Raw genomic sequence first — 27069 nt, forward strand, 5'->3', positions numbered from 1 at the left:
AGGCAAATGGTCCCAAGATATGTTCTCATGTATTTTCTAAGAAACAGGAACTTGAAAGCAGGACAATAATTTATATCTCATTTAGTTAGTTTTGTTTATTTTGATTGGCCATGCTGGATGAGGATGAAGGGAATCATAGCCCAACACAGAAGGACTCTGGATTTAAGAAAACTGCTTTGGGATTTCTGGTAAACATCTTAATCCCCTTTGACCTTGAAATGCTAGGGATTGAATAGTTCAAAGACTAGACTCCAGTAGCATGTTTCTTTTCTCTACTTCAATTTATTTTGGAATGATGGTGGGAAGAATCTCACAAGCACAGGGCTGAACAATCTATAATGAAACAATATATATGATTCCTATCCTTTTTTTTTTTGCAGGTTTCACACCCCTTCCCATCACAACTGCCAAATCAGTGGCATGGATTCCTGCTGTGTGCAGACAGGAAACATACCTACATTGTAATGTAAGACTCTTGCATCTGTGAAAAAAATAATAAAGCTTGAGCCACTGTTGCAGGACTTGAAAAACAGGGCTTGAGTAGCCTCTACCAAAGGATTTCATAGATTGTTTGGAAGTAAAAATAGAGTAACAGAGTTGGAAGGGACCTTGGAGATTTTCTGTCCAACCTACTGCTCAAGCAGGAAACCCCATACCATTCCAGACAAGAGGTCATCTCTTTTAAAAGCCTCCAGTGATGGAAAACCACAACCTCTGAAAGCAAGCCGTTCCACTGGTTAATTCTTCTCACTGTTAGGAAATTCCTGCTTAGTTCTAGGTTGCTTCTGTCCTTGATTAGTTTCCATCCATTGTTCCTTGTCTTGCCTTTTGGTGCTTTGGAAAATAGGTTGACCCCCTTGTCTTTGTGTGGCAGTGAACTCAGAGCCCGACAGCAGCTCCTCAAATATTGGAACACTGAACCGTAGGCATACAAGTGTGTTTCTGGGCAAGATGGGAAGAATTAATTGGTCCCTCTTGAAGAGAATAAAGAGATTTTTGCTAAATGATTACATCAATACACTTTTTTTGGCCATTAAAGACACAAAACAAATCTGTCGGCTTACTAGTACTGCTTCAGAAATCTTCAACACATACTGTTCCAACATGACACATGCAGGACAAATTATTTCTCCTGCTAAATGCAGCCCTAAAAAAAAAAAAAAAATCTATGCAGAACTTCTATAACGTACTCCAGAAAGATCACAGTTAAACCCAAAGTGGCATTGTGCAGTGTTTCTCAGTAGTTGCTATACTATTTGCAGAATTTAAAAAGGAATTATAAAGAAACACTCTATCTTAACAAGTTCCATAGTTACAAAGACGTAAGCAACAATAAGAGCCTGCAAAAGAGTCAAGGCGTTATCACTGTTACACAGGGATTTCTTTGAAAGCAGAAATGTAGATGCAGGTCACTTTGCCTGGAAATATAATTTCTACAAGCAGTAACCTTAGTTACAAGGTTTTCCTTGTGGAAAACCGGTTACCAATTTTTGTCCAGAATAAAAGATGGCTAGTATAAACAAATATCTTATCCGAGTTACTTATAATGAAGACTTTGTAGATTTTGTTTGAGATAACCAAACATGTAGGAGCATGCATGGAATATGGGAAGTGTCTTGACATATGACTGTAGACTTTTAGATAAAGTATCTTCCATTACCCTTTTCCTATTTTCCAGGTTGCTTGGATGGCCCTGCAATCATTGAGAATGTAACTTATCCATTATCTGCTATTTCCAACACTGCCTCTAGTCAGCTGTTATTTTCTCTAAAACCCTATCATCAAAAGGCACTTTTGGATTGGTGCAGCTTTTCCTTCTTGTGACAACAGGTTCTTGTGAAAATAGAAGCCAAACCAGATCTGTGTCTTGTTTACTCAGAAACAAGCATTCAAGCTGATTTCTCTTTTAAGTCCATGTCTCCATGGGTACCATGGATTCTTTTGTTCCGACAGAGGGAAGCAAATTCTCTTCATCCAGAAAGCGAAAGGGAAACTGGACTAGAAATCCACGGATTTTCTTCAGTTCTTCAGTTGCTTTCGTCGGATTCTCGCATGCAAGTTTGGGTTTATTGATGAAATCCCGCAGGTGAGTTAGGTTATTGACTTCATCACTAGGAAGACATCGGAAAACCTAATTGAGAAGAGGAAGAGTGAAGAAAAAGATGTGAGAACAGATCTCTCTCCAAGAACACGGCTATACTAGAAACTTGCCAACTGTTTAGTCATGTTACCTCTGCTCATTGAATTTTTGAAGTTTAACCGGATTTTCAGAATCTCCAAGACACTGATATTTTTTCTCCCGAGATTTTTTGGAATAAAGTCATGTAAATGTGTTTATATTTACATTCTGGTTGACAATTCTCTGTATTCTACATAAGTTGTACAATACTCATGCTTTTCAGTAACAAGTGTGAAACATAAGCCCATACTTCACCTTCTCAAAAATAGTGGCATTACGTGCTGCTGTTGCAACCCACACTTCTTTAAAGAATTTGTCACTTATAGGATCCTGGATATCATTCAGATCTATTGAGCTGCCAAGAACAACCCTGAAGAATGGGAGAAGACAAAAGAAGAAAAAGAAAGGAAAGTACGTACAATTAAACTAGTAGATGATGTCAATAATGTTAACCACTTTAAAATCAGGAAGATGAAATACAACCCCAAAGGGTACTAATATAATATAAGAACACTGCTCCAACAGAAGCCAAACAAAGAATGGTGGTGATTATTAAGGTTTGGCTATTTTGTTTTAAAACTTCTTCGCAAGTTTCAACAGTTTGTTTATATCTTGCCCAAGGGGCAAAATGTGCATGATGATGTAAGCTCCATCTCTTGCTTATTGGTATATTAATTTATTTTAATCCTGCCTTTATTATTTCTAAAAAGGTTAGGTAAAAGGTAAAGGTTCCTCTTACACATACTGTACACGCTAGTCATTCCTAACTCTTGGGGTGGTGCTCATCTTTGTTTCTAAGCCAAAGAGTCAGCGCTGTCTGATGATGATTCTGTGGTCATGTGGCCAGCATGACTAAATGCCGAAGACACACAGAACACTGTTACCTTCCCACCAAAGTAGTCCCTATTTTTTGCTTACATTTTTACATGCTTTCAAACTGCTAGGTTGGCAGGAGCTGGGACAAGTAACAGGAGCTCCCTCCATTATGTGGCGCTAGGGATTTGAACCACCGAACTGCTGACCTTTCTGATCAACAAGCTCAGTGTCTTAGCTACTGAGCCACCAAGTCTCCTTTATAAAGGTTAGAAAAATACATAATACTCTCAAGGGTGCTTTTCAAAAGGCACTTTCTTGTTTTTTTCCTTGAAAACATTTCATTTCTCATTTTGGATGAGAAGCAAAAATTTTCAAGGAAAACACACCAAGAAAGTCCACTTGCCTTTTGAACAGGGCTTTTGGGACAACCATGACCTGGACAACCGGAATCTCCATAGATACATAATACTCCTTTCTCCTCCTATTTTCCGCACATCAACCACCTTGTGAGATGGAGTTGAGCTGAGAGGGAGTGACTGGCTCAATGTCACCCAGCCAGCTTTCATGACTAAGGAGGGACTAGAACTCACAGTCTCCTGGTGATGAGGCCAAAGTCATCCAGCCAGCTTTCATGTCTTTTTAAAAAAAATGTTTTTATTATATTTTTCAAAAATATAAATCTCACCAATATTTATGATGTTTTGGCATCGACAAACACATATACCTTATGTACCTTATTCTATTCATCTATAACTACCTACGTCTTATATGCCTTATTATATATATCAACAAACACATATATCTTATATTGCTTATTATAAAGATATCTACAATAACACTCTCTTAAGGTCCTCTTACTTTGTTTACAATAAACTATTCCTCCTAATCTTTATATCTCTTTTTTAGCCATTCGTACCATTTATCCCATATTAGAATTCTCCTTATCTTTCATTTCTAATGTGAGCTTGTTCATTTCTGCACACTCCAATATTTTTCGTATGACTAGCTTTTCTGGTGGGGCATTGACTCCCTTCCATAGTTGTGCAAAAGCTATTCTGGCTGCTGTCAAGATGTGTAAGATAATATATTTAATTTTGGGGGGGTGTTGTTCTGTGATTATTCCCAAAAGAAAGAGTTGCGGTTTAAATTCATTTTAGTTTTTGATGATCTCTTGCAGCCAGTTCTTTGTGGTGGTTGTGCCCCGAGACCAGGAAGTATTGGATTAAAATAAAGCTTTCATGTCTAAAGAGGGACTAGAACTCACAGTCTCCTGGTGATTGGCCCAAAGCCACCCACCAGCTTTCATGTCTAAGGAGGGACTAGAACTCACAGTTTCCTGGTGATGAGCCCAAAGTCACCCAGCCAGCTTTCATGTCTATGGAGGGACTAGAACTCATAGTCTCCTGGTGATGGGCGCAGTCACCCAGCCAACTTTCATGCCTAATGGGGGACTAGAACTCACAGTCTCCTGGTTTCTAGCCTGCTGCATGAACCACTAGACCAAACTGGCTCTTGTCATAGCTCATACAATACAAATGAGGTGATGCCTGAATTGCAATACACCTAGTTTCCTAGTTTGCTTTCTCATTCTGTCTTCTGCAAATGCCTGTGGCTTTCTTGATTTGACATTTATGGTAGGTGGTGGAAAAGGCCCAGATTTCAGAGTGTCTGCAATGCGTGTTCATTTTATGGCAGCTACACTGCTGCTTATCTGCACAGTTAGATAGCAGGGGCAAATTAAGAAGGCCTGCTAATTATCTTTCCCACTCTGACAGTGGCAGCTTTAATTCTGAACAATTTTTCAAAGGAAGAACTTTGAACGAGCAGGCAATTATTACAAAGACAATTAAAGCTCTCCCCCTCAAAAATAGGGAGAAGCCAGGCTGTATTTACTGCAAAGTGACTTTGAAGCTGAATCAATGATGAGGTGTTGTAAAATGAAAAGATGAAAGGTGAAACCATTCATCCAGGTTATGGCTTAATGGGTAGAAATCTCCCTTTTTCAGGACAGATGATCTTGTCCAGCCCTTGTAAATAACTGCTGGGTTCTAAACCTCAAATTGTGGTCATCAGTGGTCATTCGTGTGAAAACTAGTTGTAAATCATTTTTCAGCACCGTTGAAATCTCAAAACTGTCACTAAACAAATGGTTTTAAGTTGCGGACCCTAACACATTATCTACAGAGATTCTCCATTATTCAGGTCATGGTTGTTCCAAAGGATCAGAACTGAAGAAGCTACTTGGATAAGAAGTGAAATGCTTTCACAGAAAAGTAAACAAGAAAGTCTACTTGCATTTTGGAAAAGCACCTTTGGGACTACCTTAATACAAATTAAGACTACAACCTACAAATGAGAATAGACCCCACTGAACTAAATAGAAGCCCTGGACAAATAGACAAACACACGATTGTCTGTCCCAGGGGTGTCAAACTTGATTTCACTGAGGGATGTATCAGGTTCTGTTTGACCTCAGGGAGGCCTAGGGGCCATGGCCAGGGTGGGTGTATCAGCTCAACGTCACTCATGTCGGGGGCACCTATGGTGGCCAAGTGCTAAGGTAGGACTTACTTCAGACCCCTCCTCCTTCCCTAATCTTTTTCCTTCCTTCCTTCCTTCCTTCCTTCCTTCCTTCCTTCCTTCCTTCCTTCCTTCCTTCCTTCCTTGGGCCCCCATAGTTCCCGTTTCCACTAGCAGAGGGCTGCAGGAGGCTGTTGCAGCCAAAAATGGAATCCAGGGAGGCCGCATGTGGCCCTCACAAGCTCTGTTTTCACTGACAGAGGCACCGCGGGCCGGTCCTTTGCTGTTTCCAGGTTGGGCCCACAGGCCAGATCTAATCATCCCATGGGCCATATCCTGAGTTTGAAACCCCTGGTCTATTCTGTGGATGCTAAGGCAATCAAATGACTGGAAATCCTTTGTAGATTGGTTTTACTCCTACTTTTCTCAAAACCCTTTTGTCAGCTGTGGTACCTAAAGCACTGAAGGCGAAGAGATTGGGCAAATCTTCCTGCTTTGAAATCTTCCCCATTCATCACTGAAGCAACCATGTTGGTATCTTCCACAATGACAGCCATTTCACTGTCTCTTTTCCCCAACATGCTTCTGTCATTGATGTTTGCAGAGCCTGTAAAGACACAGCATTGGCAGAGTTGCAAATGCAAGGGATAAATAAATAACTATTTTAAAATAGCTCATGAGGCTCCAGTTTGCATCATAACTAGATGCAAACAGTCTCCACCATAATTTACCCAATCACTGATTATGATCCATGGTAACAAACAAGCTCTGAAATACAATAACTATAAGAAAATGTTAGCTCTTACTTCATTTGATAACTAAGAGTTGATCTGGTGAGATGGAAGGCTATATCAATTTTATACAAAAATAAATAAAGTAAAATATTGTTTTTATAATATGTTTATGTTTCTAGAGTAATACTTTCAAATTCAGGATTTGATGAAACCACTTATTTGGGCTTTGTATCAATTTGGGTTCAGTATGGAATCTGGGGCAGAAAAGGCCATGATAGCATTATGGTAAAAAATAAATGGGGAAGATGTTATGGTGGGTTCTGCTGGATCTTTAAATAATATATACAACATAGGGCAATGATTTAAAAGTTGGGGTCTTCAATTGTTCCTGAACTTTGGCTGGTTCTAACCAACATTTCTGCTTAATGAGAGTTGCACTCCAACTCCTGTATGTCACACCTGTTGTCATAGGTCATGGAATCTTTGTGGATACCTTGGAATGTAAAAGCTTAGACCTAAAGCCACACTATAATCAGATAAGTAAATTTTAAGTAAACAACTGTATTAAGACTGCAAGAAAATCTACTGCTCCATTGCTCAACTGGATTTAAACTCAGTTTGCTTAAGGGGGAGCCTAAAACCAAATTGTTACTTTTTTCTTTGTTGATAGAAAAAGTAATTTATTGGATTCTTTGCAGTGCAAAATATATGCAAATCCCGATGATAACATTTTTCTTTCCTTTACAGGAATTTTCTAGTCTTTGCCTACTGGAAAAAAAAAGAGGATCTTTATCATGGAAAGGCAACAAATTAACTGCAATAAATCAGGGCAGGAAAGGTGAACATTTTCTGCTTCAAATGCCAACATAATCTGACTGGGTTTGCTTATTGGAGAAGAACTGCTCTATGCTATTCTGTCTTGTGCCAGCCTCCGATGCATCTCTTACGTCTTGAGGGCCACATTTCCTTAATTCAAGGTGCTGGTTGTCACCTTTAAAACTCTTCATCGCTTGGGACATGGTTATCTGAGGGACCGTCTCTTGCCAGTCACATCTACCCAACCCATCAGAGCGAGGAGGCAGGGAATGTTGCAGGTCCCATCCTCAAGGGAGATACACCTGGTGGGACCCAGAAGAAGGGCCTTCTCCGTGGTGGCTCCCTCCCTCTGGAACATCATTCCCCCAAGAGATTAGAATGGCCCCCACTCTAACACTCTTCTGGAAGGCACTGAAGACCTGGTTCTGCCAGCAGGCCTGGGGAACCCAGAGCGGAATGGAGCCCATTAAATGGTTCATGTGATCTGCTGTTGCCGGGGTGTGCGATTTTATTATATTATATTGATTTATTTGATTCTTTTTATTAGTTTTATTGTTTTAAATGAGGTTTTATATTTTGTAAGCTGCCTTGAGACGCCATGGGCAAATAGGGGGCAATATAAATTCAACAAACAACAAACAAACGAATTCAGAGTAGTAGACATACTGGCAATATTTTACATCTTTTTTGCTTAGTAAGCTTTCATCTCAGCTATGGATCTAAGCTAGCCATTAGGGCCTTTTTAAAATCTTCCCATACTGGCAGATGGGAAAGAGAAGGCTGATCATGTTGCTAATCTAGTGCATATCTGTGCATTTCAACCAATAGAAATTTCTTGTGTACATTATCCCTTACTCTTTCAGAAAGAAAGAAAGAAAGAAAGAAAGAAAGAAAGAAAGAAAGAAAGAAAGAAAGAAAGAAAGAAAAGAAAGAAAGAAAGAAAGAAAGAAAGAAAGAAAGAAAGAAAGGAAGGAAGGAAGGAAAGAAGAAAGGAAGAAAGACAGAAAGAAAGAAAGAAAGAAAGAAAGAAAGAAAGAAAGAAAGAAAGAAAGAAAGAAAGAAAGAAAGAAAGAAAGAGGTGTGACAGTAGACACCGGTTTGAAGATGAAAATTGCTGATGGGGCAATTACTATAAAGAGTTAAATATCCAAGACAATTTGGTTATTGATTAATCATCTGACCATATTGAAAAGCTATAAAAACAATACAAAGATAAGTAGGACATATTCATAATATATTGTTTCCCCTGCTTAGGTCATTAAAACCCCAAAAATACTGGGACACCAAGAAAAAAATTATTAGATACTTTGAAGGGAATAAACATGTACATGGCTAGGGTGGGCTATATTTTTATATCAAAAGATTAAGAGGGTGGATCAGGTTAACTGCAGGGCAATGATATATTAACAGTATTTCCGACTTCATTTTCTATTGTTTTTACAAGTACTTGATATGGGTGAACGACTAATCAATAAACAAATTGAACTGAATTAAAATAGCAATGTCATGAAACAAACGATCCCCCCTCCTTCTCTCTCTCTCTCTCTCTCTCTCTCTCTCTCTCTCTGTGTGTGTGTGTGTGTGTGTATGTGTGTGCGTGTGTGTGTAAAAATACCAACAGCTTTATAAATCCCAGCCTACAAGAGAAGGCTAAATAATTCTCAGTTCAGATCAGGAAAAAATAAGATTGATTTCTTCAGTAATTCCACAGGATTTCTGCAGAGCAGAATCCATACGTTATAGTATCAACAACTCTGCCAAGAAGATATTTCAGTTGAAAGCTGTTGAAACACATGAAATGCAGGGCCAGTTTTAAGTAAGGAAGGGTTGGCTCAGTGTTGGAAGCATTTATTCTTCTCCAGAGATACGGTAAAATAAAAAGATATTTCACCTATTTGGCATTTTGTTTTAAATTGTCAGCTTTCTTTATATATATCTGAATTAAAGGCAAAGGATGGTGTGTGTGTGTGTGTGTGTGTGTGTGTGTGTGTGTGTGTGTGTGTATACTCCCCCCGCCCCCATCCTTTGCCTTTAATCCAGAATAATCTTTTTTGGAAATACTGATTGTTCTGAATTAATGTATTATATAACTATGGCTATTGGATTTTTCTCTTCGCAGAGAAATACGACTGTTGATTGGTATTAATTTTGTTTTGTTTTTTCATGTCCCTCTCCTGATCTTATGTGCTTCCAATATACCTACCTTAGTCTGGCTGCTCCCTAAATTGAATTATGCAAGCAATTATTTGTAAAAAAAAAAACAAATAACCCAAGATGGTTTAAAATTTCAAAAATCCCAATAAAACAATAATTTAAATAGTTTAACTTAACTATTGAAGCTCAAATACTTTGGCCACCTAATGAGATGAGAGGACTAATTGGAAAAGACTCTGATGTTGGAAAATATTAAAGGCAAAAGGAGAAGGGGGCGTCAGACGGTGAGATGGTTAGATAGTGTCATTGACACAATGTACATGAATTTAGGCAAACTCAGGGGAAAAGTGGAGGATAGTGGAGCCTGGTGTGCTATGGTCCATGGGGTCGCGAAAAGTTAGACATGACTTAGTGGCTGAACAAGACCTAACTACTGAACATAAGACAGCCTTAATATCATGGGTGGCAAGAAGCTGGAGGGCATTCCTCATCTTTGGTGGATGTCCAAAGAGCACAGGATGTTACTGAAAAAAATATGGCCTCCATACCTCAACTCTGGCAGGATGGGGAACACAAGAAATGCATAAAGCACATACGTGCTAGTTGTTTCCGGCACTAGGGGTCAGTGCTCATCTCTGTTACAAAGCTGAAGAGCCAGGGCTATTCGAAGATATCTCCATGGTCATGTGGCCAGCATGACTAAACGCCGAAGGCACATGGAACGCTGTTACCTTCCCACCAAAGTGGTCCCTATTTTTCTACTTGCATTTTTTACATAGTTTTGAACTGCTAGGTTGTCAGAAGCTGGGACAAGTAATGGGAGCTCACTCTGTTACGCGGCGCTAGGGATTCAAACTGCCAACCTTTCTGATTGACAAGCTCAGCATCTTATCCACTGAGCCACCGCATCCCTTGCATGGATAAGGTCAAATATGGGTAGGAATGATGTTCTTAAAAGTTATTCAGACTCCAAGCTATGAAGGCTTTAAACATGACAGGCAGAACTTTCACTTGGACCCAGAAACAAATCTGGAACCAGCATAGCAACAGCAGGAGGTATCTACTGGCATGGATTTCAAGTGCTGTAAATTGTAGGCTGAGGGATATGTGATGCACCCAAACTCAGATTTGCACCACCTATTCAATTTGGAGAAAGATTGAATTAACAATCAATCATCCACTTCAATGACTTATTCAAAGGAGTGAGTCATTCAAACGGCCCTCTAATTGAACCTCCGAATTGGTCCCACAGCCCTCTTGAAATCTGCAGAGATCTATGGCAGGGACAGTCAACTCCCAAACACTGGTACTTAGCAAATGTCTCTCTTACCTATAATGACTGTGTTGTCATCAGCAATCAGCAGCTTGCTGTGGACATAGATCAGTTCAGTAATGAGTTTCCCTTCCAGCTCAGCATAATTTCGAAGTCCACAGAATGAAATGTAATTAATCCACTGGTCTCCAACTGAAGGGTTCCATTAAGAAATGGAGGATGAAGGAAGAGAACAAAGAACAGAAAAAAAAAAACTTTAGGACTTTAAAAAGTAGAAGTAATGAATACTGAAGTTTTTTTTTCTAGAGTTTTTAAATTACAGAATGTAGATCTGGGCTAATTGTTAGAATACATTTCTTGACAGTAATAGCCCATGACGCCAATTACCTAGGGAGACCTACTACTATTTAGAACCCTTCAAACATATCATACTTAATTACTACAATTCCAAGCTAGCACGATCTTTCGCAATGATTGTTAGTATTATGGGAGATAGCATCAGATTGGTGGAAGAAGTCTTGGAGGGGTTTATGTAGAACAGCAACTCTGGATTTTCTGCATCGGGTTATAATAATAGCAAATTGGTTGTATCAGATGCTATAGAAGTAGAATGGATAACATTCAACCCCACCAATCCCATATTATTATAATTCTGTAACTGCAGTCCCAATAAGAAAGAATATCATAAATGTATCTGAAAAAAATAAAAGAAAAACATGGACGCAAATGTCTGAAATTTATGCATCATTCAGGTAATGTCTACCAACGGAAAAGAAAAAGGAAACAATAAACATTCTCAATCTGACTAGCTAGCAGTTTTGGCATAAATCCAAATTTCAATTCCTTCTGACTAAGCCTAGGGAGTCAGCTTGCTGGAATGACATCGTAAAAACAGGAGAAGCAGCTCATTTAGAATCACGTCCAAAGGGATGCATAAGATAGCAGCTCTTTTTTCTTTCTTTCCAGACACCCAGATGTTGTTTTGCTAGTTGTTTTCATTATTTTTGAAGATTTCCCTGACACAATTGAAGCCTCCTACATTAACTATTACATAATCCTGAAATTATTCCAGCTAGTATGTGCTTTATGGCAGATCTATCAAGGTTTGGTGTCCTCAAGACCCTATGGCGAGAGCACCTACAGAGACCCAAGCAAAGGACTTACTTTCAGCTTTCAGCTGTCCCAAAATTGAATTTTCTCCTCTGCACATGGTCCTGGAAAAATCAAAGCCACCATTACATTTACAAAACAGCACTATGCCAATGCGTTTATAACAATGTGTTTAGCTGAAATCATCAAATATGTCTCTCTTTCTATAGATAGATACCATTTCCCCAAAATAAGCCCTATCCCTAAAATAAACCCTAGCATGTTTTTCTATGCATGCACCAAGGCCTACCCCTAAAATAAGCCCTACTTAAGAACCTGCACAGCTGCCTGGCCGCCCATTATGTCTGGTTGCATGCTGTGGCCATGAGGCAAGGTGGAGGGTGGAGCTGCCTCATGCACCCCCACACCAGCTTACTTCAGGGCCCTTGTATCAGGTCATCAACGCTGTGACACCTGCCTTGGCATGGCAGCACCAGGAGCCATGTACAGCAAGAGCCCATGTGACCGCAATAGAACAGGAGGCCAAATGGTGCACTGGTGCTGAGGCTATGGAGCAAGGGAGGTGTCAGAGCGTAGTTGGCCTGAATGCAGGGGCCTCAAGGTAAGCCAGTTTGGGACACCTGGATCAGCTCTACCTCTCCTGCTTCATAGTGACGGCACTAGTGCACAGCGCGGCTTCCTGCCCTGCCCTGAGCAAACAGAAGAAGTGAATCTCCAGTACATGCAAAAGATACAAAATAAAACACCCCCAGAAAATAAGTCCTAGTGCTTGTTTTGGGTCTCGGTCTTATTTTCAGGGAACACAGCTACATGTATGTATGAATGTATGTATATATGTATAAAGATATGTACATATGCATACATACATACACATAGATATGTATATGTATATATATAAATGTTTTCTGAGGTTCTCGCGGTATTTGTATGTGGATCTTTGGTTGTTGGGTTTTCTCCGCGTAAGATTGAAGTATCTAGGCAACGTTTCGATGAAGTCTCATTCATCATCTTCAGGCTTCTGTCTTCGGCTCTTGCTTCTCAGAGTGATGTGAGCTTGCAGCTGCTTCTTCCTTTTAACTGCCAGTGGGGTGAGACTTGATTGGGTGGGGGCTTGGCTGTGTTCTGATTGGGTGGGGTGTGTTCTCATTGGTAGGGGCTTGGCTGTGCTCTGATTGGTTGGGGGTTGGCCATGTTCTGGTTGGTTGGAGCGTGTTCTGTTCAGGTGGGGGCTTGGTTGTGCTCAGGTTAGTCTTAGTTGCTGGGGATTTGAGTTGGTGAGCTGTGATCTTGCTGTTTGGCTTCGAGTTTGTGGTCGTGCTGCATCTTCATAGTGGGTGTCGGTTTGCTTCATGTATGGCTCGGAGGGGTTTGAAGTGGCTAGTGATGCAGCTGCAGTGCAGCTTCTGGTCCATGGTCATGTCTCACACCCACTCAGAAGATGAGACATGACCATGGACCAGAAGCTGCACTGCAGCTGCATCACTACCCACTTCAAACCCCTCCGAGCCATACATGAAGCAAACTGACACCCACTATGAAGATGCAGCACGACCACGAACTCGAAGCCAAACAGCAAGATCACAGCTCACCAACTCAAATCCCCCAGCAACTAAGACTAACCTGAGCACAACCAAGCCCCCACCTGAACAGAACACGCCTCCAACCAATCAGAACACGGCCAACCCCCAACCAATCAGAGCACAGCCAAGCCCCTACCAATGAGAACACACCCCACCCAATCAGAACACAGCCAAGCCCTCACCCAATCAAGTCCCACCCCACTGGCAGTTAAAAGGAAGAAGCAGCTGCAAGCTCACATCACTCTGAGAAGCAAGAGCCGAAGACAGAAGCCTGAAGATGATGAATGAGACTTCATCGAAACGTTGCCTAGATACTTCGAATCTTACGCGGGAGAAAACCCGAACAACCAAAGATCCATATATAGATAGATAGATAGATAGATAGATAGATAGATATAGATATAGATATAGATATAGATATAGATAGATAGATAGATAGATAGATAGATAGATAGATAGATAGATAGATAGATAGATAGATATATATAGACAGACAGACAGACAGACATACATATAAAGATAGACATAGCTATAGATAGATAAGTAAATATCTTAGAGAAAGCAAAAACATTTTCTTGGCCTTCTGCAACTTAAAGTTATTTGATGTTTTCTGGCCTTCGTGATCTCTATTCATATATATTATCTCAACTCCTGCTAATGTCATAGATGCAGTTTTGGTATTGGTATTGGACAACAGCATTGTTTTCTTTGCTTTTTCCCCCCTGACCTCTTCACAGATATATGAAGAAAGATCATGAGGGCCAGAAAACATTGAACAACCTTAAGTTGCAAAAGGCCAAGAAATTTTGTTTTGCTTTCTTTAAGTCTTAAAGGAAGCCAGCAATTTGAAGCCTCAGCTCTTTTTGGTGCAATCAGGAATCTGAAACAGGTTACAGAGCTCCTTTCTAAAGTCAAGGAAAAAAAAAAACAAAGACAAAACTACGGTGTTGCCCAAAACCAATACCTTCAGATGAACTAGAAAAGCTAAGCAATGGGAGATCATCATGCAACAAGTGAGCTGTGGGCAGAACTGGAAAACCAGTAAGATATCCTGGAAGAAAGCAAAGCCAGCCATTTCTCTTGTCAAGAAAACTACATGCTTGTGTTTATGACATTAGCAGGAGTTGAGATCAACCTGATGAAGATGTTACTCTTTATGCAACGTCAGCTCCCATGACTTGTCAATCATAAAGTTAACTTAAGACTTGTCCTCAATAGCGTATTAGAAGAAAGCCTTGTGACCGTGTCTTAGAACTGTTGGACATACTTGAATAGAAGAAAACTAAACATGAGCACAGGATATGGGGTGGACTTCCATAGAGAACTGGAAACTCACCACCATGGTCAACAGCAATATATAACTGAATAACAGAGTTGAAAAGGATCTTGGATGATGGGGACAGCAGTCTGGAAAAAAGACTATAGGACATCCTGGACAAATAGGGTATCTAGCCTGGGAAAAGAAGGGACCTTCTTATGCTTCTAAATAAATATATGTATGCCAACCTAAATATGAATCACTGCACAGATGTTCCAAGCCTGGCATGTTTCTACCTTAGGAATTCTTCAAGGCAACAAGGTAGATACCAAAATCCTTCTTTGAACACAATTGTAAATAGGCATCATTAAAGCAAGTCCCATTCTGAATGATACTTATATACAAGACATTGAAGAACATACAACACAGAATAAAAGGGTTGAAAGGGACCTTGGACATCTTGTAGTCCAACCCCTGGCACAAACAGGAGACCCTAATATTATTCTTCTTGAGAACCTCCAGTGATGGAACACCCAACTTCGGAAAGGAACTCGTTTCACTGATTCATTGTTCCCGCTGTCAAGAAATTCCCTTTTTGTTCTAGGTTGGCTCTCTCTTTAATGGTTCCCCCCACCCCCTGTTATTTATTGTCCTGCCCTCTGGTGCTTTTAAGAAGATAGCCCTTCAAATATTGGAAGAATGCTATCGTATCACTCCCAGTTCTTCTCTAGATGTAACTAGATCCCTCAATCATTTTGAAAATATAGCATTAAAATCAGCATTACAAATGTGAACAGATGTACATATGCCCATATGTATCCCTTAATTTTCTTTGAAGTAGGTGTCTGTAAAACGGAGAGGTAGACTGCCTGACCCACACCCACACGGCACAATGGGAAAAAGAAAGAAGAAAGATTAATTAAAAAGCCAGAAAATGCATTCTAGATTTTCTCGGTGCGGCACAACCTCAAACTCAGTGCTCCCTCTGCTGACTCTTCAGCAGAAATACATAATGAAAGGAGCTTTGTTCAGCTCTGAGAAAGTTCAACACTGACCCTGTTGGATTGCTAGCCAAGTGGAAAGGGAGTGGATGATACTTAAGGTGATTCAAAAACTTATTGTAAAGTATTGCTTCATGGCAGAGGTGGGTATTCAGCAGGTTCTGACCAGTTCTGGAGAACCGGTAGCGGAAAATTTGAGTAGTTCGGAGAACTGGCAAATCCCACCTCTGACTGGAGATTTTACAGTCCCTTCCCCTGCCACGTCCGCCAAGCCACGCCCACAGAACTGGTAGCAAATTTTTTTGAATCCCACCGCTGCTTCATGGTAAATCTTTTAAACTTCATTTCCACTTCAGGGCTTGGATTGGTGAAATCCCAGAAATGTTTATGTTGTTTCCAACGGTATTGTTGTCCATCCCCGATGCAGAGTTCCCCTGCCAGCACTCCAGGGGTGGGCTTCAAAAATGTTAGCAACGGGTTCTCTGCCCGATTGCTGGGTGGGCGTGGCCATGGTGGGCCTAGCCTAGTCGGCCTCCTGTACCACGGCCGGGGTGGGGGCCGTTTTTGCCCTCCCTGGGCTATGGAGGCTTTCCTTGAGCCTCCTTCAGGGCTCCAGAGGCTCTCTGGAAGCCGGAAACAGGCCCCTTTCCGGCCTTCCTGAAGGCCCGTTTTTCGCCCTCCCCAAGCCTCTGCACGTGCCCTGCACTTACCTGCATCCAAAATGGGCTGTGTGGGGACTCCTGGGAGGGGTGGGGGGGGGGGCAGCCAGGAGTGGGATTTGGGGGTTCTCCGATATTGTGCTGAATCTTAGCTAGAGGATCTCTCAAACCCCTGTAAACCCCCAGCAGTTCACCTCTGCAGGACTCCATCATCTCCCCAACTGGATGGGACACAGAGGAGTAGTTTTCTATGAACCCGTCACTCAGGCCAATACCTAATTAGCTTTAATTATATTGTTGCTTTATGCAAGTTTACTCCTTTCTCCCTGCTGCTTCTTATGACTGGAAGAGTTCCAAAGATGGGACTCTTTCCTTCAAATTCCTGCTCAAAATGCCAGTTTTTTTTCCTGTCAAATAGCAATGGCAGCCTCTTTTTGACATGCAAAGAACACCACCTGTCTATGACTTCTGATGACAAGGAGTACTTTATGAGCATTCTGGTGTATGCATGTTCTCCACCCATTCTGAATATTTAAAAGTTGGGCTAGAGCTACAGCAGCCCCCAACATTTTGGGCACCAGGGACTTGCTCTGTAGAGAGAGATTTTTCTGCAGACCAGAGGGGGCGTAGTTTCATGTGCTGCCTGCATCCTGCAAATGGGGCTTCGCTTGTTTGCGTGGCCCAGTTTCTGGCATGCAGTGGACCAGTACCGGTCCTTGAACTGGGGATTGGGCCCAATTTTACTCTGCCATCATGTCAAGAACATGCTTAGCCTTAGTACTGTATTAACCCCATTTTACAGCTTCATACAATATACTGAACCATCAGTAAAACTAACATAATATGCTAAAATAAAACAAATCTCCCTTGAGGTTAATGCTACCCAAACTAAACATGCTGCACAAATGCATCTTTTAGATGTTTGTCTAATAAGTGCTTTATGTGAATATGACCAGAATCAGAGAACCAGATATATGTTCACTTTGATATCTCTATTCCTTTCCCCCACTTTCCATGCTTCCAATGGAAACTCAGAGGGATAAGGCTGTACTTTGAATTTAGAAATAGTCAACATTTAATGTATCCGAATCCTAAACGTATAAATTATGTCACACAATCTGTAATTTAAAATTTAAAGACACAGGCACGAGAGAAGTAGAAAATCCTATGGCTTTACCAGCCAGCAAAAGTGGAAGAAAGATTATAAAAATGAAATAAATTCCACAGATCTAATCACAGATTCTTGGCTAAACTGTCCACCACTATCTTAGAGAAAAAGGATTACTCCAGCAAATGACTCTTGGTTGCTTTTCCTAGTTGTTCCTTGAGTCTGATAAATTGCTACCTTAAATCAGACTCTCTGGAACAATTTTTATCTCAGCTTTTTCCTATCACAGTACCAGGCTTATTTTCCCCAGATGATCTCTCTCCCATTTCAAACATCAGAAAGACTTTTCTCTTTAGCAAAAAGGGCTAAGTTGAGAAAAAAATCTTCTTGATAATTCCAGGTATGCTGTAGTCTACAGAGCCTGTGAATTGAACTAGCACAGGGGTCTACAACCTTAAACACTCAAAGAGCCATTTGGACCCTTTTCCCACAAAAAAGAAAAACCAGGAGCCATAAAACCTGGGTGGGTGTGGCCAACTGAACACCACTCTCACCCAGTCACATGACATCCCTCTTGCCATGCCTACCCAGGTTTTGGGTCTCCCGGTGTTTTCTGTGGTAAATGGGTCTCTCTCTCTCTCTCTCTCTCTCTCCTCCCTCTCTCCCCCCTCCTTCCCTCTCATTTCTGTTTTTTGTGTTTTACCTTCTCAGGCCAGGCGAGCAGTGACTGGAAGGGGAGGGTGAGAGACAGAGCCAGCCAGTGATAGGATTGCCCAACAAGGAGCCACAGCAGAAGGCCCAAAGAGCCCCACACAGCTCCAGAGCCACAGGTTGCTGACACCCGAACTAGCATCTTGGTTCTAGTTCGAGGGTCTGGTTTGTACCAATTGTGTGGAGACAGCATGCCTATTCACTATAACAAAACTCCAAGAAGTTGCCTAAGTATGCGTATGTGAACAAGAAAATATAACACTATTATTTTATCAACTGCTCCTATTCTGGCTCCAAAGTGGCCTTCCCCATTTTCATTTGTGCTGATGCTTCAAAGGCTGAGTTGGCTTCCAGAGCATTGATCTGAAAAAAAAATACACCACCCAGTCTCTCTTTTCAGCTCAGTGACCTAGAGATAATGAAACTTCTGGTGCATTATGGAGGAAGAAAAAGAAATGTCTTGGTAAGATCATACTTGGAATATTGCATCCAGTTTTGGTCTCCAATACAAAAAAAGTCATTGAGACTCTAGAAAGAGTGCAGAGAAGAGCAACAAAGATGATTAGGGGATTGGAGGCTAAAACATATGGAGAATGGTTGCAGGAATTGGGTATGTCTACTTTAATGAAAAGAAGGACTAGGGGAGACATGATAGCAGCGTTCAAATATCTCAGGGGTTGCCACAAAGAAGAGGAGTCAAGCTATTCTTCAAAGCACCTGAAGGTAGGACAAGAAGCAACAAATGGAAACTAATCAAAGAGAGTAGCAACCTAGAACTAAGGAGAAATTTCCTGATGGTTAGAACAATTAATCAGTGAAATGAAAGTTGTGTGTGCTCCAACACTGGAGGTTTTAAAGAAGAGATTGGACAACCATTTGTCTGAAATGGGTTTCTGTTTGAGCAGGTGTTTGGCTTAGAAGACCTCCAACATCCCTTCTAATTTGGTTATTCTGTTATTCCTTTGGCCTTGCGTTGAAGGGACCATAGCAATAAGTGCTCATCAGCAAATGAAGATCTTCATCTTAGGACACTGTTTTAGCAGATGGCCCTATGCCAAGGGCTTCTTTAACTTTGGAGCTATCTCTGCTCTCAATTGGTTTTTTGAATTTGGGCCAAGCATCCATCAGAGAGCTGCTTACATGCCACACTAAAATGCTTTACTGCATTGCTGAAAATAAAAGGATCCAGGCAGAACCTCTAAAGTTACCTGTAGTTAAAATGCATAATGGCCTGGAGAGCATTGCCTCCTCCAGTTGAAATATCACCTTCAAAACCAGGCAGCAAGGGGATCACTACGTAGACTCGGTATCGTTTGTTTTCCCTAAAAGAAAATGCAAAACATGTAATTTAGTTTTGTGACAATATTGTATATTTTACAGTACTGGAGTTTTAGTACAGTTCAGGGAGTCCTTAGCTCATGATTGCAATTGGGACTGGAATTGTGATTGTTGAGTGAAAGGTCATTCCATGAGAAGTTATGTCACTGTGTCACTCAAGAACCATAAACCTGGCACTCCTGGATGCATTCATTAAGCAATCCCTGGTTTTTTAAGCAGACGGACAAATGAGCTGCCTGCCAAAGGATTTCAGCTTCCCACAGAGCTGAAATCTTCTGGCATGCAGCCTTTTTGAAAAAAGGCAGACTTTTTGCTTCTGGCAGGCAGCAGCAGCTTGCAACCTTCCCTGCCAGCTTTTCACAGACATTTTCAGGAAGTCAACAGAGAAAATTGCAAATGGTGATCACAGGATCACAGAACATTTGGCAACTGATTGCACGTGCAAATAGGTTGCCAAACATTCAGCTTCTACAATGTTTTGGGTTTTTTTTTGCTGGAAATTGGCAAAAAAAAAAAAAGGTTGCAAATCATGAGTATGTGCAACTGCAGCTAGTTGTAAATATAAGTAGTTCTCAAGCACCCAAATTGCAATCATGTGGCTGTGGGGTGGTACAGCAGGAATAAGTGCAAATGCAGGTCAACACTTTTTCCAAGGCATTTGTAATTTTGAAACATTGTTAAATGAATGGCCATAAGTCAAGGACTATCTGAATCATTTAAATAATTACACAAGACCAACATTTACAGATGCAGAGGCCAAGTATTTTATAGAGTATATACCTGTGGAATTTTTAGCACTGACTGACCAACAGGAGGCAGTGTATGACTGGTTTCGTTGTTACTGGAACTCATCAATTTTGGATCTTAAATCAGTTTAACTTTTTTTGTTAGCAAGAATTGAAACTCTTAGGCTGTAGATTTTGTTCACCGTTATGTAATGCACTCAGCTTTATGAACTATAGTGTCCTCACTATGTCCTGTAGGAAGGGAGGTATAAACTAAGCAATGAGCATACCTCTTCCTTCTTTTAAGATCTTATTTTAGAGAGAGAGGTCTTAGAATTATGGAGCTTGAGTCATGCAACCTGTAGCCTGTGTGCAGGACATACTACAATGTGTCTCTCTAGTCAGAGTTTAAAATGATGAAGGCATACACTTATTCTTATTTCATACATATTTTGACTTTCATTACTGGGTCTCTTTCCCAATCCCAAGACTTATAAATAGGTTGTTACAAATTTACTCTAAGCCAGGAGGAAAGTTGTTTCTCATTTACTGAATCAAAGTACAAAAGAAAATATATACACAATCTAGTTATTTCATTTCAATTCGCACAGCATTCAACACAACTAAATATTAAGAAAAGCCTTTCCCAATCTTTGGTCTCCAGTTGTGTTGGATTTCAACTTCTATAATTCCCAGGCCATGGAAAGAGGATCTGGGATCATGATCCATCTTGGCTGGGTGGTGCTGGGTGAACTCAAACCAAAAGTAACCCTTTTCCAAGGCATGGATCTCACAACCTTCTTACTTCTTCGGATTTACTGACATGAAAAGGTCAGAGTTACAAGAAGTTCAGCATCTAAACTACATATTTCCCACTAGAACTGGCTGATCTTCTACGGCATTAGAAATTCATGAGAATTTTTTTTTCTCAGAAGAGGCAAAGAGACAGGTCTCTTTACTGATAATGGATGAGCATCCACAAATTTATTTTCTCAGTAACTTTTATCAGCCTGAAAACAGATCTTTAGAGTGATTACGAAAGTTGGAGTTCAACATATCTTGAATGCACAAAAGTTGGAGAAGGGTGACAATGTTCCATTTGTAACTTTAGTTCCTCTTGTTTTCCTCTTCCGTGCAATATGAATTTAAAAACTAATTCTGCATTTTTGTCACAATACTGTGTTCAGGGCTGTGTAGAATGAGCTTCAATGGAAATAACTCTGATTAATTTCTTGGGAGCAAGTAAATCAGTGCAGCCAAGAAGAATGTGCAGGCAAGATGAAAAGGATCTCAAAAGGAAAGAATCATTCAGAATGGGTGGCTTTGGTAAGTTTTTGCTCTGCTTGGTTGTATGAGTAGCATTTATCCTCTCACGTAGATAGATGGATGGATGGAAAATGTGCTACATTAAGAAACAGACTTGCCACCATCTCCTCCAAGCGAAGAGGGGGTATTCCTCAGCACAAATGCAAACAAGCTAACTTCACTACTGACGTGGGCTGCCTCTTGCCCATACCCTCTTATTAAGCATAGTACATAAAATCATATGTTACAATGTCTTACCAGTTAATGAATATTTCAGCTTTAACTTCAACAACACAAGAGCACATAACAGATATAAACTAAATGTAAATCACTCCAAACTTGATTGCAGGAAGTACGATTTCAGGAAGTATGATTTCAGAGTGGTTAATGTCTGGAACTCACTACCTTATCTGGTTGTCACATGCTCAAACCCCACTCCTTTACCCTCAAACTAACCTCTATCGACCTCACCCCATTCCTAAGAGGTCTGTAAGGGGCGTGCATAAGTGCACAATTGTGCCCACGGTCCCTGTCCTTTGTCCCCAATTATTAGTTCCTATTTCATATATTTAAACTTATGTTTATTCTTGTTTCTATTATATTGTAAGCGTTTGACAAAATGAATAAATGAATAAATAAATAAAACAAATGAGTCCAAAATTTATGTTGTTAAGTGAGAAATTTGTTAAGTAAGTTTGGCCACATTTTATGACTTTTTTTTTGCCACATTTGTTGACTGAATCCCTGTAGCTGTTAAATTAGTGACACATTTGTTAAGTGAATCACTGCAGTAATGTAAATGAATCTGGTTTTCCCCATTGACTTTGCTTGTCAGAAGGTGATCATATGACCCCAGGACACTGCAATGGTCATAAAGGTGAGTCAGTTGTCAAGCATCTGAATGTAAATCATGTGACCATAGGGATGCTTTAACAGCCATAAGTGTTAACTTTTTTCAGTGCTGTTGTAATTTTGAACGGTCACTAACGAACTGCTGCAAGTCAAGGACTATCTGTACAGAAGGTTTAAGAGGTGGGTTTTGTAAAAAAAAAATGCTTATTTCATTTCTGAGAATGTACTGTATGGAGGCAGTCCTTGACTTATGACTGGTTGCTAAGCAACCATTCAAAGTTGTGACAGACCTCCACAAAGCTACAATAGTTAAGATCTGGTTTTAACTTCTGATGTCCCCGCTTCCCCAGAGTCATGTGATCATATTTTGGGTGCTTGGCAAGCAGCCTGCATTTACAATTGCATTTACCTGGGAGCAAGTAAATCAATTGCCCCATCACACAACTGTGGTTTATGACAATTTTTTTTGCTGGAAACCAGCATTTACTTCTTGCTCCTTGCAAAAAAACAAACAAAAACCATCGGTTACCATGGGTTTCGTTAATATGTTTATTGAATGACCATGAAGTTTGCTCAGTTATGGATGTAAATAAGTCAAAGACTACCTGTATAATACAAAACCTTTGCCAGACCAATTCTCGAATACAGCTCATCTGCCTGGAATCCACACTGTATAACAGACATTAATACAACTGAATGAGTCTAGAGGTATTTCATGAGAAGAGTCCTCCAGTCCTCAGCTCGCAAGAGAATACCTTATGCCAGCAGACTTGAAATTCTGGACCTAGACAACTTAGAACTATGCCACCTATGGTCTGACCTAAGCTTAGTACACAAAATAGTCTGCTTCAACATCCTGTCAATGACTACTTCAGCTTCAACCCCAATAACACATGGGCAAACAATAGATACAAACTTGAAGTAAACCGTTCCAAACTCGATTGCAGAAAATATGACTTCAGCAACAGAGTGGTCAATGCCTAGAACTCACTACCTGACTCTGTTGTTACATCCTCAAACTCCCAAAACTTTAACCTTAAACTGTCTACCGTGGATCTCACTCCATTCCTAAGAGGTCTGTAAGGGGATGTGCATAAGCACACCAGCGTGCCTACCCTCCCTGTTCTACTGTTCCCATTTATTTGTACTCAATTATTATGTATGTACTTATACCTGCTTATACTTATATGTTTATATGCTATGTTCATTCTTATACTTGTTTTCTCATACATGCTTGACAAACTAAACTAAACTAAATAAATAAATCTTACATCAGATATGTACCTCATGTCCTATATTCCATCCGAATCTATAGCTCAGAAATGGCTAAACTGAGGCAATCCAGATGTTGCCAAACTACAACTCCCAGAAGTCCCAGGTAGCATTACCAAAAGTGATATATGCCACCTCCAGGCTCCTAGGACAGCGGGGGGCTTTTTTTGACTTGAATGGTCAATATTCTTTATATGTCCTATATTTGTATATTAAACAGTCCCATTCAAGTCAAAAATTGATTTCCCCACAACTGAAAAACCATTAGGCCAGGGATGGGGAACCTTTTATGGCTCACTCAGGAATTCTGGGAATTGAAGTCCATAAGTGATAGAAGAGCCCAAGTTTCCCTACCCCTGACATAGGGGAAGGATAATATCCCCAGTGCTCAGAGCATCGAAACACACACCAGGGATCTTTTTCCAATTCTCTTGCTGAGAAACAGGTTTGCTTATTTGTATGCGTGACAGTGGAAAATTACAGAAAATGTAAAACTTGATATTTTGTTTTGCTGTCGAATAGAATCCTGGAGATCCAATTTGGTGAAGCATGAGGGATAAAATGTCAATCCGGAGGCCAAGCTGCAGGTTTCATTATCAATCACATTTCTGCAAACACCCCAGGGGTTGAGAATTGATCACTTGGTTTTGATAGGAATACAATTTGTTACAATGCATACGCCACTACCTGAATCACAATTATACCCAGGGAAGCATATTCTGTCTCTATTCTGCACCATGGAAACCCAGGGCTCTATTTAGAATTATGTAAATGCACTTTCTTCGGTTAACAAGACTTGTGGATCCTTCAAGCAGTTTGAAAAGGTTTCAGCCAAGGCCTTCCTAGAAAGAATTTGTGATCCCCAAACAGTACGTTTGTTTGTTCCCATGGCTCAATAGTTATCAAAAAAAAAAAAAAAAAAAATTGTGAAAACTGACTGCAAAATTGGGTGGCATATATGGGTAGTGTGATGACCCAGAGTGTAACACAAACGTAACAAAATCCAAAATGTAAATAAATGTCCTTTAATGCCTCCAACTTGGCCCCACTGTTCAATAATTCTCAGTTGGAGATAAAATGTACTCAAAAATAGTCTTCAAAAGAAAGCAATACAGCCTGAACTTAATGAGCAGATAGAGGTGAAATAAAAAACCAAACAAACTACAATGACAAAATTTTCACAACGGATTAGGATAAGTAATTACCAAATTCAAGGAGATAACAAGGCACAGTCTGTTGGAAGGATGCCAACCAAGATAACTTCAGCCCAAAATAAAACACGCTTTGCTTCTGGCAACGCTGTGTTGTAATCGTCTCTCTTATTCACTAGTCTCCCCAGCTGCAACCAATGAGGGGGATCATGGCTGCTTCCTCTCTCATAAGCCAAGTTGTTTCCTTTTCCATTCCTCCCCCTGCGTATCCTAGGATGCAGAGGGGATGGGCTTGGTTCTTCCTCTGACTGCCCAGCTGGCCTCTGCCCTTCCTCAGCCTCCTCCACACTTCCACTCCCTGTCGGCTCCTCTCCCTCAGAATCCGACTCTACCAAGGGCATGACAGGTAGACGTCAAGTTAGTTGAGCCCAAAATTTCTGATGTTACACAAGACATTTTTTGAGTGGGTTTTGCTCCATTTTACAACTTTTCTGGCCACAGTTGTTAAGTAAATAATCACAGCTGTTAAATTAGTAATGCAGTTATTAAGTGAATCTGACTTCCCCATTGACTTTGCTTGTCAGAAGCTTACAAAAGATGATCCCATGACTCTGGGATAGGGCAGCCATCATAGATGTGAGCCAATTGCCAAGCATTCGAATTTTGCCATGGGGATGCTGCAACAGTCGTACGTGTGAAAAATTGTCATAAGTCATTTTTTTTCTGTGCTGTTTTAACCGTGAACGGTCACTAAATGAACTGTTGTAAGTTGAGGACTACAAAAGTTACAATGGCGCTGAAAAAAGTGATGTATGACCTTATTTCACACCTATGACCATTTCAGTATCCTTGTGGTCATGTGATCAAAATTTGGATGCTTGGCAACTGGCATGTATTTATGACAGTTTGCAGTGTCCTGGGGTCATGTAATCTGAGAAACAAAATCAATGGGGAAACCAGATTCACCTAACTGTGTTAAACTAAATTAACAACTGCAGTGATTCACTTAACAGGTGTGGCAAGAAAGGTCATAAAATGAGGCAAAGCTCACTTAACAACTGTCTTGCTAGCAATGGAAACTTTGAGCTCAATTGTTTCATTACCCGACTAAGTTACATCTTCAGTGCTAGCCTAGCCTAGCACATCACCTAGCACTGATGATGTTACCTGGTCAGGTAATGTCACCTTTAAAGCCCTTCATGGCTTGGGTCTGGGATATCTGAGGAAACATCTCTTGCCGGTCACATCTACCTGATCCATTAGAGCAAGGAGGCAAGGAATGTTGTGGGTACCACCCCTGAGGGAGATACAGACCCAGAAGAAGGGCCTTATCCATGGTGGCTCCCTCTCTCTGGAATATCATTCCCCCAGAGATTAGAATGGCCCCCACTCTAGCTCTCTTCTGAAAGGCACTGAAGACCTGGTTTTGACAGTGTGTCTGGGGAACCCAGAGAGGGATGGAGCCCATCAAATGGCTCGTGTGATCTGCTGTCATTGGGGTGGGGGTGGGGAATTGGTTTTTGTTTTGTTTTGTTTTATCCCCCCCAAATTTTGTTCTATTGTACTTTACTAATTTATTTGATTCTTTTTGTTAGTTTTTATTGTTTTTTATTTTTATTTTTTGTTTTAAATGTGGTTTTACATTGTGTAAGCCGTCTCGAGTCGCCATGGGCGAATAGGCAGCAATATAAATTAAATAAATAATGAAATGTCTGCAAGAAAACAGCTAAGCTCAGAGAACACTAAAAAGCTAACAGTTCAATCCTGAGCTACAAATATTTTCTTCTATTATTTTTTCCCCTGATGATACCTAAAGTTTATAAAATAATATCAGTGTTGGGCTGAGGACTGTTAAAATATTGCTTGAAATTACAGTTAAACTTATTTTTGTTTAGTGCAAAAAAGAAAACCAAGACTCACAACTTTGATTGCAAACCCCACTTTCCAGCAAGTTCTATAGAATCTGCCAATCCTTGAAGATGATATAATTTTGAAGGCTTTCTCGACAACTTTTAAGAAATCTGGACTTTAGTTCCCAGAATTCCCCAGCAACTTTTCTAAATTGCAAAAATACTTATAAAAAACATGTTTTTGCAGCCAGATTACCTGTAAGCTTTGAGAATTCTGTGTGCAATGGCATCACCAATTCGGTTCGACACAAGTTTGTCATCGGCGCAGCTAATAAAAAACTGGTTCTACAGTTTGAGAAAGGAAAACAGAAAGGAATTTCAAATATTTATGCTGCTAACAAAACTGAGTTATTGCAAGCTTTGAATGTACAATATTTGAAAAGACACCCATTTCTAAAGAAGGAGCTCTGGGATTATTTGCAAGGTTATTTTGTGAACTCTGATGAGAAGTCAGAGCAGATCAGTTTTTCTGAAAAGTTTAATCTATAATTAATCACCTTCTCTTCCAGTTATTACGCTAACTTCAGGAAAGCACTGAGCATAATCTCAATGCATTCTATTTACACAGATGAGACCTCCAACCTGCTGGCTGCTTGA

At 40.4% G+C, this 27069-nt stretch overlaps 1 protein-coding gene across 2 annotated transcripts in view; it reads right to left on the minus strand.

Annotated features, from left to right (window-relative positions):
• Window positions 1-262: 262 nt before the first annotated feature.
• The window catches only part of PLD1 (phospholipase D1), a 126877-nt gene continuing 100070 nt past the window's right edge, over window positions 263-27069 (minus strand). For both annotated transcript variants that reach the window (XM_087933452.1, XM_026705756.2), the window contains exons 20-26: window positions 26669-26757; window positions 19128-19241; window positions 11657-11706; window positions 10550-10684; window positions 5969-6122; window positions 2435-2549; window positions 263-2131 (exon numbers count right to left, since the gene is read on the minus strand). In XM_087933452.1, the coding sequence (XP_087789578.1) occupies window positions 1907-2131; window positions 2435-2549; window positions 5969-6122; window positions 10550-10684; window positions 11657-11706; window positions 19128-19241; window positions 26669-26757 (882 nt within the window). In that variant the 3' untranslated portion in view covers window positions 263-1906. The remainder of the gene's footprint in view (window positions 2132-2434; window positions 2550-5968; window positions 6123-10549; window positions 10685-11656; window positions 11707-19127; window positions 19242-26668; window positions 26758-27069) is intronic.

The sequence above is a fragment of the Pseudonaja textilis genome, chromosome 4, assembly GCF_049901715.1.
Source record: "Pseudonaja textilis isolate UNSWEBS1 chromosome 4, rPseTex1.2, whole genome shotgun sequence".
NCBI classification, from domain to species: domain Eukaryota; kingdom Metazoa; phylum Chordata; class Lepidosauria; order Squamata; family Elapidae; genus Pseudonaja; species Pseudonaja textilis.